The following is a 15,570-nucleotide window of genomic DNA, read 5'->3' on the forward strand; positions in this document are numbered from 1 at the left end:
TTTTAGCAAAATGTATATTTTACTCAGAATTATCAGAATTATTTTCGATTGCGCTCTGTCTGTTTAGCGTGCATGCGCGCAGCAGCGCTCATTCACTTGCGTCACTTGCGTCAACTCCTGACAGCAAAATGAATATGTTTGCGTGACTTTCTGACATTTACAGATGAAAAAAATATACCTGTGACATGTCAGTTATGCACTGAGGAAAACACAACGTCTCAAATGCATTAAACAGCACAAATATATTCGCTGTTTGCCATGGTCTCAGAAACATGGTTGCAGGAATCTCATTTTTCATGATATCTTCTTCATATCTGAAATATAAACTCATGAGACATGTGACTTTCAACCCATTACTTTTCTGGATTGCTCCAGGACTGATTTCATGTATTCTTTATATGAAATTTAAAAAAAATTCAGTGTGGTACAATTTTTTTCAAGGCACTTAAGTGTCTATAACTTTTTTATCTTTTTGAGCATCATCAAATCTGGATGATGGCTCGTAAAGCCCAAAGGGTCTTCTTTCCAAAGACAGCAAAATTGTGTGTGTAGCACACTGAAGTCAGGAACTGTTACAATTTTAAGTTAGGTAGGTCATTTTCAGCTGTGAGTCCCAAAATGGGGGGTGCAGGTTAACAGGTAAAAAAACAAAAAAGAAACTAACACTAGCTTCTCTATTCTTCTTCTATTCTATCTATTCCTTTTCTTTTTATTATATAATTAACAAAAGCAAAAAGGCCTCTAACACTAGCTTGCTCTATTCTTTTTCAATTCTGTTTTCTTTGTATTTATTATATAATTAAAAAGACCCTTGCTATGTGTACTATGTTAAGCTAACTGAGACTTGTTATAGCACTTGCGTATCATTGCTCTTTTGTTGATTTTGATTGCTTCCATTGTCCTCATTTGTAAGTCGCTTTGGATAAAAGCATCTGCTAAATGACTAAATGTAAAAGTAATGTATTTTTTCTAGATTATAATTAATGAATCTCTCTACACTGCACACTGAATCTATTAGCCTATTTACATTGTCTCTACACTTTGTTTGTTATAATGAGAGGATCTGAGCTTGAATGACTAAGCACTGAACAAAATCTTTAGTCTGCTTTCACGATCTGCGCTGTGAGGAGCAGGCACGCACCGATAGAGAAGCATTTCCATTGGCTGCAGTCTGCAGGTATTATGGCCAATCACAAAAGATGGCACTGCGCAGCTAACCATAGACACAACTATATACGTTTTTAGTATATATTGTGCTAAGTTTATGTGCAGAACTGGTATCACATTCGTAGTCTTTTGAATGGACAAAATATAGAAATCACTTTGATTTCCAAAAAAACCTAAGCAGTTTGAACTGGAATGCCGTCCCCCTCGAAATTCACGCGGCACCGAAGCATCATGCCTGCCACAACATCTCCCACTGTTTACACTCCGTTTGATGCATGTAAGCAAGCAGACCGTGCAATTCTACATTTCTTTACCTATTTTCCACAATACCTTATATCGAGTGGCAGGCGCTTTTAGTGCTGATGGGTTGAAAGATCTCTCCACACTAAGGTGTGGCAGGCCCGAAATTATGGATTAAAAGAACGGAATAAAATATATGGAAAGGTGGCAAATGGGTAAATAAGTGTAAGTCTATTTGTTCACAGGCATCAATTGGAATGTAAGAGATCTTAAGGCAGTGAGAGATCTTGAGGCATGGCGTGATGCTAAGCTGTGTCAGGCACTCTAACCTGAGAGGCTGCACAACAATATAAAGGCAGACAGTAAAGAATACATACATACATAATACAATAATATAGATAAAATAGAGTTAACAAAAAAAACTGTGATGGGTTGCAAGGGAGGCACATATAGCCGTGACGGGTCGCAAGGCAGTCGCATATAGCGGTGACGGGTTGCGAAGCAGGCGCACTTAGCCCTGACAGGTTGAGTGGCAGCTGCCTCTAGCAGTGACAGGTCGAGTGGCAGGTCTTTGTGGCAGCTCCCCCTACCACAGTCACAGAATCGTGAAGGAAGGGCAGTGTTCAGATAGGAGGGGTCCAGGGGTCTGGCGGCTACACATGCTCATCTCTCTCTGGTCTGGGGCGCGAGGGGCGGCAGCTTCGTCGCAGTTGCTCATCTTCCCTGGCCCACGGCACTTCAGGGGACTAGCGGCCCGGTATTCTGGCCTGTCGGTGGAGTCACACATGCAGGAGTCCCTCCACGCTCCCTTCCTGGATCCACAAGGACACCAGCATGCATTCATGGGGGAAGAGACCGTTTCTCGAGGAGAGGTGCGCTCGGCATTTAACAGTGGCGGAGACGAAGCGCCATTCAGTTCAGGTCTGCCTCATCACACGCCACCAGCCCTGGCTGTTACTGCGCACCTCCTTTCTCACACACCCACTCCTGTTGGGAACCTGGTGAAGGGCGGTGATTTAAGGGATGGGGTGACGATGATAATTAGGGGGAGGCAGCTGTTCCCCCACCCAAGCATCAACCCCATCTTACGGTCACCTCCCACACGGGAGTGCTACCTTCTTCAACTGGATATATTTGCATGACTTTCTAACATTTACAGATGAAAAATATACCTGTGACATGTCAGTTATGCAGTGAGGAAAACAGCACAGATATATTCGCTGTTTGCGATGGTGGATCGATTGATCCATGATCGATCATTAAGGGCTGCTTAAGAATAAGCGTGCACAAATTAGTGAGATTGTGTGAACTTAATTTGTCATTTATGGAACCGCTTTAGCCCCGATTGATTTGTTAGGTTATTTCAAGTCAGGTTTTGGTCTCCGTAGTGTTGTGGTGATGCGTCACAATCACGCAGCAGTAGGGATGGGCGATAAATCTTATTTTATTTTCAATCTGATACCGATATTTTCAAGCCCAGTATTGTCGATATCGATACCGATACCTCTAAACTAAACTGCTCTTTTAAATTATTAAAAGAATATAATCAGTAATTATACTCACTTAATATTAGATTTTAAAGCCATGATTTTTAACATTTCATAAGCCTTTTTTGTTTACGCTGTCAGAAATAAAATATACTATAATTGTATTTTACGCAATTTTGAGGGTACCTCATGAAAAATAAACATGGTGTTACATAAGTAATAAAATGTATTATTATTATTATTATTATTATTATTATTACCATGCTAAATTTGTGGTTACTGCAGTTATACTACAAATACTGTGGTAAACTGTGGTTACTGTAATAAAACCATGGTTAATTTTTGTAAAAGGCTGCCAAGCTGTTGTACTCCTAAAGCTGAAACTTTAGCATATTTTGTTCTGACAGATTTATTAACAGCAATTACAGAACATACAATCCATTTGAACTTTTAACAACCAGTTTAAATAAATTGACTTGCACAAATTAGCCAATTAAAAATAAATATTACATGTACACAAAGGTTTGGGGTCAGTAAGATTTTGTAATATTTTTTTATATAATAATAATATTATAATTAATAATAAGTCTCATGCTCACCAAGGCTGCACTTACTTGAAAAAAAAAAAATTATATAATAAAAAAATTTCAGCATCATTACTCCAGTCTTCAGTGTCACATGATCCTTCAGAAATCATTATAATATTTGCTGCTCAAGAAACATTTATTATTATTGCTGCTTCATATTTGTGTGGAAACCGTGATGCATTTTTCAGAATTAATTTTATATATAGTAACAATGTTATGTAATGTAATGTAATAATGTGGCAATGGTTTCTGAAGATCTACTTATGCTTCTGATGCTTTTGGGAACGTAGCCCTATTTGAACAAGCACTGTGAGCGAAGCGTCAGCAGCGAATGCTGTCTGTGATTGATTGGTTCTGTCTTACAGCATTTGCGTCTGTTCCGATGAGCAGGAGAAATGGTTCTATCCAACACAATTATTCGCTAATATAGTCTATTTTTCCACTTAGAAGCTTATTTTATGCACCGAATTTCCTGATAAATAAATACAATTAATGGTTAAAAAATGCACTTTAGAATCGATATTTTTATGTGAGGATCGATCCTTTCGATACAACATCAGTATCGAAAGTATCGATACTTAAGGATCGATCCGCCCATCCCTACGCAGCAGCAGTGATTAGAGAACGCGCTTGAGAAACAGTTTAGAGAGGAGAAATCAATCTACATATAAAATATTGGTCACAGATTATTGGTCACTTTCTAAACAATAAAAGTATAGCGCATCCACTAGTAATTATATATCAATAAATCGGTTTTAGAAACGATGCATCGCGATATAAATGCCAACTTGTAGCCGATGCACACTTTTTAAACCGATGCATCGCATCGTTAACGTTTTATGCCAATGCACCGAGCGAATCAGGGAATCTTCCCATCCCTAATATATATATATATATATATATACGTCTTTTGTAATAAAGTATCGATACTTAAGGATCGATCCGCCCATCCCTACGCAGCAGCAGTGATTAGAGAACGCGCTTGAGAAACAGTTTAGAGAGGAGAAATCAATCTACATATAAAATATTGGTCACAGATTATTGGTCACTTTCTAAACAATAAAAGTATAGCGCATCCACTAGTAATTATATATCAATAAATCGGTTTTAGAAACGATGCATCGCGATATAAATGCCAACTTGTAGCCGATGCACACTTTTTAAACAGGGGAATCTACCCATCCTTAATGTATAGATGTGTGTAGTCATTTTGACTTATTGTTTTTTGTGAATTTTATAATACAATTGACAATTTAAAAATTTGTTTTTGCTTATTTCTACAAAGACAGCTTTTTGTGACTTCCGATTCAAATTGATAAGAGTATGTCACATATGGTAGAGGTTAGGGATGTAACGATTCACTCACGATGCGATACGATTCACACTACTGACTTCATGATTCGATTCTCTCATCATTATTATTTTTTTTTACAAAATGAGATTTAAGACAAATTATAAATGAAAATCTGACCTTTTATTATTTCTCAGACAAAATGCTGCACATTTCTTTGTTAAACTGAAATATGTCAAATAACAAAACTAAATTGAAATTTTAAAACAAATCCCAAATCAAATAAATATATATAATACAAATAAAGGAATTCTCTTCGTGTAAAGAAATTAAGGCTTTGCCTGTGCTCTTTCCTTTTTGAAATAAGAGGTTACCACTGCATTTTAATCAAAATCCAAACAAAAATGCTACACACATGCAGCATGAGTAGTTTTTGATTTAAATTAGATTGTATAATTTCGAAATTTGAAGCAAAAACAGAATGGTCTGACTTTAGCTTTGTGAAACATACTACTTAAAACATACCTGCACGAAACAAATTCCAGACGGGCTGAATGAGATGCAGATTCACTCTCTGACAGCAGGTGGTGCTTATGGAACAGCGGCAATACAGCGTTTCCTTGGTTACCGCTGTAAACAAAGCAGCTCTGCATTTATAAACACTTTAATATGCATTATACAGAGGCAAGATGAAAAGAAAATACCATCTAAACTTTTGTGAAGACAGTCAGTTCAGTTCCCCTCAGAGATACATTTATATAAACTCCCACCTGTATCGCAATTCGTTTAACACCTCAACCGACTTGAATCGTCTCATGTTTGTATCGATTTTCATCCAGCTCATCATAGAGGTAAAATATATATGATTTTTATGTTATGTTATTTGTTTATTTATTTTCCAAAAAAATTATATGCATATTTTTCACACATGTATATGAGAAATATGCTGTAATTATATATTATAATTATGTATATTATATGTATTTTTATACATCATAAACAATTTTGAAATAAATATACTTAATCATAATATATAATCTTATATCATATATAATTGTATTTTCTTTCATTTCATTTCAGTTTTAATTTTAATTTTAAAAAATTTTTTTTAATAAACAACCAGTCTGATCAGTCTTTGGAAAGCAAATGAAACACATGGTCCTATTTAATTTGGTGAATATAAATATGAAAAAGTCATTATATTAAACATATTTCTTCAATATTTAAGTGCATGGGTTAACTCTTAGAGCCCTAAAATTATATTTGATAAAATCTTAGTTTTTCTTTCAAATTTTTTGCTGACCCCCTTGCACTTCCTTATGGCCCCCCATGCGTTCCTACTCCCCAGAGCCCATTTTGAAAACCCCTGCTTTAGGGTCACTGTCCCAGGGTAATGCTGCAGGTAGATGACAAACCATCTAAACCACAAGGTTGGTTTTATCCTTGTGGTAGACAGCAGATGTCAAGAAAAATATGTCAAGAGGAGTGCAGTGACAGAAAAGGGTAAGAATTTAGAGAAGCAGAGGTTAAAAGACACAGATAGAGTAGAAAAAGGTACAACAAAAATGACAGTTGTTGAACTAGACAGGTCAAGCGTGGCACAACCGTTCCTAGGACGCATAGAGAAGTGAACGGTCGCTGTAATGCGGGACAGCGTTTTGTTAAAGTCTTGTAATGTCAGGCAAGAAATATAAGCACCCACATGCCATGTCCGCTTATGCAGCTCTGCTCAGAAGAACAAGATTTTGACATTAACATGAGCGGTTAGGATACCCAAAAGAGACCTAGAGGCTTGCTTTAAAAGAAACCCACCGACAGCCCAGACATGACTCCCTTTTTTGGACTTGCTGTGTTCACATAAGTGATGACCCAGCGTGCGGAAAGAGGCCAAAAAGTCCTGCCATGGCTGCATGACATGAATAGAGCTGTATTACTTCTCTGACAAGTTCTCCTGCTGCTCCCTCGCTCTCCACATCTTACTGCTCTCTGTCTGTTTCTCTGCTCTTTCATGCTCTCATCTAGCTTTTTCTTTTTTCTGCCACACACATACACACACACTTTCTTGTAGTATCTGAAGAAACATCACTGTAGGTCAGAGACACTTGATTCCTCCACTTTTATATGGGCAGTGACAGAAGAGGAGCGCTGAGTGCAGCTTCCCTCTCCCTCTCCAGTCGGGTCGAAGTGAGCAAACACAGCCTCCATCTTGAGGCGTTAATAGCATTTCCACCTTTTATCTATCATCTCGCCTCAGAGCCTCAGCCTTTAACATGGCCGCCAGACACTCTGTCACTCTCAAGTTGCTCTAGGCCTTCTGTCATGCTCCCGCGTGGACCTCTTTGGTCTCGGGAGGAGCTGCCATTATCCTGATTTCCAATCCGTGCGCTTTGCGTATGCACTAATGTAGCTGTGCTGCGTGGCTACGGGGGCCCGGCTCGGGGCAGGATGACCCAAATTGGACTGACGTGCAGCTGGAGAGGTGAGTGGTTGTGAGGGAGGTGAAATTGGGTTGAGTGCTGGAAAGAGAGAAAGAGACATGGAAAGGGCAGGAGAGCGGGCGAGCCAGATAAAAATATCCGCTCTAGTGGTGAGGCAACGGGGCCGGAGCTCAGGACCGGTTAGTGCCAGGCGATAGCGGCTAACAAGAGATTGAGTCTGGACTCCATAACGAGCATGAGGGGTCGAGGGGTCACCATCTGTCTGATGCCTGGCAAACACACACAGCCAGACACACTGACCTTAAGAGTCTGACACAGGGATACACAGAAAACACACACACACACACGCGCTTACTGTGCCAAGGCCTGTGGATGCCAGTGTGGCTGTAATTGGATTGCTCAGTTCTCTGTGTGTGCCAGAGAGACAGAGGGAGTCAAGCTAGCATACACACACTCATTGATGAGGTCATGAAGTGGATATGGTGTGTATGCCAGGACTTGGGACAAGCCTGTTGTAATCAGACAAGTGTTTTAGAGCACAGTACCATGCCATGATAAAATGCTTATTTGTAATCTCATACAAATATTGGCATATCCTGTTTATTTTGTGTAATAATGTATTTATTGAAGTTTGTGGCTGTCTTGTAAAAACCTTTCACCACATCTGCCAAAAGCAAGTCAATTTATATTATTATTTGTCATAAATATTTCTTGCTAGCTATGAAACTGTATTCTATTAATTTCGCTAATGATTCTTTTAGTGCTTCTGAAGGGGGAAAAAAAATTGAAATAATTTCCATAACTCATCTGAACACCTCTGATTGGTCATTGCATTCATAAGCAGAACAGCATCGTGTGTGATTGGTTAATGCGCAGTGCTGTAAAAACGCGTCTGTATCTGGCTCAGCGCCAGCCAGCGAATGCAGATTTGAATTTAGCAGCTGATGATATGACGCATTGAACGTTCTAATCACGCCGGTGTGATTGTATTAAATATAGAAAATATTAATCGGCTATTTTTTGTTTTTTGGAGGCTGCATTCAAAATCCACTTTGCTCAAAAATCTGAGGGGGCACGTGCCCCCTCACTTTTAATGGGCATGACGCCTCTGGACGGGAGCATAGACCACCTTGTCGGTTGATGTACGCAACGGTCGCAGTGTTGTCCGTGCGGATCAGCACGTGCTTGCCTCGTAAGTGCCCTCTGAGACGGTTCAAGGCAAGGCGTACTGCTAACAACTTTAGGCGGTTGATGTGCCAGTGCAGTTGGGGGCCCGTCCAAACCCCCGACACTGTGTGCCCGTTGTACGTGGCCCCCCAGCCAGTGGTGGAGTCATCCGAGTAAACCACAGCATGCCTGGAGACCTGTTCCAGGAGCACTCCTGCCCAGAGAAACGCAAGGTCTGTCCACGGGGTGAAGGTTTGGTGGCAGGCCGGTGCTTAGACCCGGTGAGTGCCGCGTAGCCACGCCCACCTCGGGACTCGGCCATGGAGCCAGTGTTGAACGGTCTCACATGAAGCAGCCCCAGCGGCATGACTGCCGCTGCAGCTGCCATATGCCCCAGGAGCCTCTGAAACTGTTTCAGTGGGACTGCCGTCCTGCTCTTGATCATATTCAGGCAGTTCAACACCAACTGAGCACGTCCCTGCATGAGGCGTGCTCGACCGAATCCAACTCCATACCGAGAAAAGAGATCCTCTGCATCGGGGAGAGTTTGCTCTTTTCCCAGTTGACCCGAAGGCCCAACCGGCTGAGGTGCGAAAGCACCAAGTCCCTGTGTTCGCACAACTGATCCTGAGACTGAGCTAGTATGAGCCAGTCGTCGAGGTAGTTGAGAATGCGAATGCCTTGCTCTCTCAGGGGAACAAGGGCTGCCTTCGCAAGTTTCGCGAAGATACGGGTCAGGACCTTGTACTAATATGCTCGTCCTTCGAATGCGAACCGCAGCAATGGGCTGTGGTGTGGAAGGATCAACACATTAAAGTATGTGTCCTCCAGGTCGATCGCTGCAAACCAATCTCGTGGACAGATGCACCCGAAGATGCATTTCTGCATCAATATCTTGAACAGTAACCGGTGAAGGGCCCGTTTCAAGACACGCAGGTCCAAGATTGGTCGTAACCCACCGCCTTTCTTGGGTACAATGAAGTTGAGGGTATAAAACCCCGTCTTCATATCAGTTGGAGGGACCGGCTCTATGGCATCCTTCGCCAGTAGGACTGCGATCTCTACACGCAAGACAGGAGCATCGGCTGCCTTCACCGATGTGAAGTGGATGCCGCTGAACTTGGGGGGACACCGGGCAAACTGAATCGCATAGAATTTTTTTTTTTTTTTACTGTCCTCATCGGTTTGTTGCCAAATGATGAGATCATTTCAGTTGTCGACAGAGCAGATATAACGAATCAGAAATAAAGGTAATTATTGTAAAATACTTTTTAATGAGGCACACAAGTCATAAATGCAATCTAATAATTTGCCCTAACTATGCATTAAATAAAAATAAACCAAAAAAAGGTAACTTATGCGTTCATTTATTTTTTTTAATTCAAAATAATTAAATATTTTGAAATCACTGAATCATTCATCATTGATTCATAATTGATCATTCATACTTGATTAAAAAAATTTTTTATTTAGTTTTAATGAAACATAAGGGATTTCTATCCCTCCATTGGTAGTCTGTTACATCAAAACTTTGACACTTTAAAAAAGTTAATAAATACATCCATATGAATCAAGTGGTTTAATCCAAGTCTTCTAAAGGAACATGATAGCTTTATATGATGAACAGATTTAATTTAGACTTTTATATACGTATAAGCATTGATCAGGGCACATACATTGAGCACATCAAAGTACGCATCTCTCAGGTTTAATAAAAATATATTTGTGATTTGAAGATGAATGAAAAGACTTGTGGGTATAGAAGGACATGAGAGTGAATAATTAATGACAGAATTTAATTTTTTTTTAGGATGCACTAACCCTTTAAGTCGCTGTTTGCGTAAACCATAGAAATGAATGATTTAGTGCTGTAAAATTATTCTTGCCTTACAAAATTGTGTGATTTCTCTTGTAACAACAATTTCTATTAGCAGACTCCTGATGGCCAATTGTCTCCCTGTGTCACCCTGGCATTATGCTTTTTTATCTAAAGTTGGTGGCTCCCCCTGGGGGAGGGTTCTGTAACTGCTTCGATTGATTCAGAAGTGTTTTTAATTCACTATACAACCTGCTCATAAGAATCATTCATTTGGAAATTGGTTTGCACTGATCACTCTGTGGATTTTAGTTGAGCCTCAGTGGTATTTAGTATATTATGGGGTATTTAGTATATTATATATTATTTATAACAAAAATCAAATGTTTTGGAAACCAGTTGCTTCAAATCTTTTTTTTTTTTTATCATTAATTTATTAATTAATTAATTTATAGGGTCAGTGCTTGTTTTCCCAACCCTGTTTATGCCTGTTTTCTTTATCATTTGGAATGAAATGATTTTTGCAATTTGATATATCCATTTCATATGTGTTAACAGCTCTGAACCAACAGGTTTATGCTTCTCACCAAGTTTGTGATTTCAGGAGGCTGATAAACGGCATGAAGTTCTTTGTGGCAGAGTGTGATGCAAAGGATAAACAAAAAATAATAATATTGTGCATGAAGAAAGTGAAAAAGAGAGAGACAGAAAATGTAAATCAGACATAAGACAGCGATAAAGAACTCTGCCACTGAATAATGCCCAAGACATTTTCTGAAAGACTGCTGTGATGCTGCGAGGCTGAATAAGTTGCTGGAGTTGCTGAAAGCTCCGTGTGCCGCTGGTGGGCCATTTCCACCCCTTACATTCCCAAGCACCATCATGTTGTATAGAAAATACAACATGCAGCTGACTCTAGGGCAGTTTCTTCTTGTGCGTTATTCATGAGCTGTATGTTTTTGTAGTTGTGTTTATTGATCTAGGCGCCTGAATTATGCTACAGTATAATGCAGAATTTGCTTAAAAAATGGAGCGCAAGGATAGGCTGCATTTGGAAAACTTTGGCCTGAGAAAGAAACAGACAGGAAGACCGAGTGAGAAGAGAAGAAAATAGAGACGCTCCATTTCCACCCAATGAGCAGCATTAGAGGTGAACCATGTTTACACAGCCCTCCTCCTCGCTCCATCTCTCTCCCTCTCTCGTTTTCCTCCATCTGCCCATCACATTTACTGCATTAGTTGGGAGTCTGTGTGCCATATTACTACATGATATTTATTAGCCTCCTTTCATCTGTTTCTAGTGCAGAAACTAGTGTACTCATCTGCAGACCCATCACTCAATCCCAGCTGCCTGCTGGGCACGTCTCCTCTCCACAAACGTGTCATTAATTCATTTGGGGCTTACTGCACCTAGGGAGGGTTTACCTGTTTTTCCTTCGGGGCGTCCTGTGAGCTGCATTGGATTTTGTAGAAGTGAAGTGCAAAGCTTCACTAGCTTCAAATGACTCAAAGCTAATAGCTGTGTGGCATCTTAGAGATCTGGATTAAGTGAATATGCGAAATGAGCATTTTTCGTCCGTCAGGCCCTGGGGGCTTCTAGGGTGAACGCTTGCATGATGACAGCCCACGTTGAATATTTAAACGCTGATTGTTTTTAAAAATGAAGTGACCTCAGCAAATCTGCACATCCCGAGAGGTGTCGCCATCCCAAGGAGAAAGAGCGAGATGGAGCGAGACAAAGAAAGAGGCGTGCTATTTATAGAGCCTGTCACAATGCAGGCTGGGAGATGTCTGCTAATGTTGCATATGACTTTAATTGCTGGAGACAGCGTTGTCGTAGTAACACACGGCACCATGTCACCATCGTGGCAACAAGCTGCTTCGGGTCAAGGCTATGCGGCCCAGGAGTGGATCTGCATCTATAGTGCCGGAAAAACCCTCGGAGACAACACAGAGAATTAATTAAGGGGAAATAAATTCGCCCAATGCGGTGTCAGCCCGTATAGCGAGGACATACAGCCGTGAGAGAGGGTGAGAAAGCCTCAGGAGACAGAGAGGAAAGACCGTCATTCTCCGAAGCATAAATACATGCTTAGATACAAGCCTGGGCATTCGGATCAGAGCAGGAAAAAGACAGGGAGCACATGAGAGCAGGCAAGAGAGGAATTAAACAAGCGGCGGATGGTCTGATGAGGGATGAGGATGCCACAGAGGTGGCTGAGCGGCCGACAGGATGAGGCAGTGATGAAGTGATGGAGGAAAGAGGTAGGAGAAGGAGAATAATGGATGAGGACAATAGAAGTGCATTAGTGCAGGTGTGTGCTGAGACTGTTGAGAGAGAGAGAGAGAGAACCGCAGAGAGTTGAACAGTGTTGGCGCAGATGACAGCCTCCCCCACCTCTCTGCCTCATTATCAACCTCTCCGTCCATCTTTCTCTTGTTTTCCACCTTTTTTCTCCTTTAAAAACCTCTGATTCAAATCACTATGCCAGCGCCAGGGTTGTGCACCCATTCAGAATTGAATTGAGAATGCCTTTTAATTGCTGAATTTGAATTGAGGTAGCAAACAGGATGCAGAATTACTTCAAAGTCCCTTTTGAAGAAAAGTCAGTTCACTTGGTGGCCATATTTGCAATGCCTCCAGGCAGTTTTTTAGGCATGCGAGACCAACTCCTATCTACTTGAATGGTAAAATAGTGAAATCTCAAAAACTGATTGCCAAACTCACATTTAAATAACATTTTTCAAATTAAAAATGAAACCTTGACACGAACTGTCCCATAAATGTAGTTTCTTGTGCTCAAATAGCGAAAAAAAATCATATATTTCATGTTGGTCCGGTGGATTGGGAGAAAAAAAGGTCTCATGATGTTTTTAAAAAGTCAAACTTATTTTAACTTGCGCACTGTGCTTTTAGAATGCCATGTCATGTGTGAGACTGTACAAAAGTCAAAGACGTTCATTTACACAGGAAAAACCAGCAGAACCAGTGGAATACAAAAACGTGTTCTGTCTGAACACCCCCTTATTCTGCTGAAAGTGAGGGCTGCACTTATCATCTGGGTATATACAGTCTTTGATTGCAATTCGAGTTTGAATTTAAATAAGTAAAAATAAAATGGAATTCCGATGAATTCATACAACTGTAACTTTTACGTTATCTAGAAAAGCAAATTTGACAAAACCTTGTTTTAAGTCGTTTAGAACTCTTCATTTCCCAGAATGCATACATGTCATACTAATGCCAATTCCAATTTAACTTCCTGTCAGGTGAGGACAATTCAATTAGAGTTCCAACTTATTCATTAATTTGGAGCCAATTCTTAAATTCTGAATTTTGCACAAATCTAGCTGGCACGCCAGCTCAGCTGTTCCCAGTGAGCATGCATCATTTTTGCAACAAGATAGAGTGTGCATGCGCTCCATTTTAATTACAATAGTCATTTAGGCGAGAGCGCTTAATCATTCAGTTAAAGCACTTGCCATTCGGTCTCGGCTTTCACAAACACGTTGGGTGTCTCTCAATCTTCCCACAGCAGTTCACTTATTATCTCCTCTTCCTCATTTCGCCATCTCTCTCGCAGTCTCTCTCTCTCTATGCGGGTAACTGTCATTTATCCAGGTTCTCATCCAGGGGGAATATATCTGTCAGCGAGCATCTTTCTGCCAAATTCATATCTGAAAGGAAAACAAAAGCGGGCCGAGGTCAGAGAGATCTTTTTTTAAATTATTCATAAGCAGCTCTCCCTCGGCCACCGTCTTCAGCTCCTGTCGCATGCTTTGTACCGCCTGCACCGCCAACAAGGGCATCTGTCATGCCTTTAAAATAAAGCGGAGACAATGAAGAGGGGAAACAACCGATTTTTTGAAACATTATTGATTTACAGTGACACTCTTTATGTTTTGCTTTCATTTGTCCTTTCTACCTGTCTGAGGAGGAGTGTGTGTGTGTGTGTGTTTTCATTTCCACCATTGGGAGTCATAAAAGGGCATGAATGTTTAAATTTTCAAGGTCTCTATTGGCTCATATTTGAGCTTTTTCTTTTATTGTAGTCTGCATAATTGATTCGCACCATCTTAGTCATTTGGAGCAGAGAAGGATTTTGGGGTCTAGTTTTCACCTGCCTTCTGAATCAGAAATCATTTTGTATGAAAATACATTCAGTTCTCACTGTTGCACTCTTTTTTCCTCCTTCTGTTTTTTCCCTCCTTACTCTCACTCAGAAACAGCTAGCTGCATTAGGCCTGGTAGATGCTTGGAACGAGACATCAGCTGATTTCTCCACTGCATCAAGCCTGGGACAGGGGAAGCTTCACTTGGGAGCTGTGTTGCATTGGACTTCCCTTGAGCTGGCCCCTGAGTCTGGCAGCAAGGAAAGTATGCATGAGGATGAGGACGTGGAGAAGCCAAAAATCTTCTATGCAGATCATTCTTTCATTATACTAGTCAGGGACAACAGCACTGGGGCATTGCTCATGATAGGTGCACTGGATCACACTGATGGCCCTGCAATTCACGATGAGCTATAGAACCAAAGCACTTCACCCTCCAGCACTGACAGTTGGCTGAAGAGTCTAAATGGCTGACCTGCGGGTATTGACAATAAACTGATCTACTTATCCACTTCAAATCCACTGTCTTCCACCTATTGGTCTTATGTGCTGACACATGTTACATTGTACTTGTAATACAGATATGAAAGAGCTTAGGATAGGATGTGATTAAACTGATATATAGACCGGCACTGAATCTGCTCCCACCGAATTCTGCAGAAAGCATTGCAGATTTGTACAGAATTTGAATGTTTTACTCAAATTCTGTGTATCCCTGCTACTTGTTTTTATTAATTAAAAGTTTGGGTTAATTTAATAAAGATTTCAGCTGCCTTTATGAGTGAAATAGTCACATCTCTGTTGAAAGAGGGTCACACATCAGATTAGAGATTTTTAATTAATCAGTTTTGGTATTTTATTTGTGCATGCTGATATCTGTATATATATTTTTTATAACCCTTGCTGTCTTCTATCATTCACTTATAGTTTATTTTTACACTAATAAAATAAACTAGTAGTTTATCAATGTATCAATTTTAAAACAATTTTTACCAATGCAATTGATCAGTTATTGACCATAATATTAAAATAATTATTGGCTTATCAGTATCAAAATATTGTGCATCCCTAGTTTATAGGTTGGTAAATAAAAACAAATGGTGCAACTGCACAAACTGAAAGATTAGAAAAGGGAACTTTTATTATTTTGTTACTGAAAAATTGCCTATAAGTATATGTTAGCCTATTTGTGTGTCCCTCAACAATTAGTGATTGGGTTTTTTTAGGTCAAATTAAATGGAATTATATTTGAATTTAATATTGT

General features: G+C 40.2%; 1 protein-coding gene across 4 annotated transcripts in view; it reads left to right on the forward strand.

Annotated features, from left to right (window-relative positions):
* The window catches only part of LOC107707071 (serpin H1-like), a 28,622-nt gene extending 13,422 nt beyond the window's left edge, over positions 1-15,200 (forward strand). For 3 of the 4 annotated variants that reach the window (XM_016510951.1, XM_016510952.1, XM_016510953.1), the window contains exon 5: positions 14,418-15,200. In XM_016510951.1, coding sequence (XP_016366437.1) covers positions 14,418-14,723 — 306 coding nt within the window. In that variant the 3' untranslated portion in view covers positions 14,724-15,200. The remainder of the gene's footprint in view (positions 1-14,417) is intronic. The other variant, XR_001636222.1, reaches the window with a different exon arrangement.
* The last annotated feature ends 370 nt before the right edge of the window (positions 15,201-15,570 follow it).

The sequence above is a fragment of the Sinocyclocheilus rhinocerous genome, unplaced genomic scaffold, assembly GCF_001515625.1.
Source record: "Sinocyclocheilus rhinocerous isolate Xijiao unplaced genomic scaffold, SAMN03320098_v1.1 scaffold865, whole genome shotgun sequence".
Lineage (NCBI taxonomy): Eukaryota > Metazoa > Chordata > Actinopteri > Cypriniformes > Cyprinidae > Sinocyclocheilus > Sinocyclocheilus rhinocerous.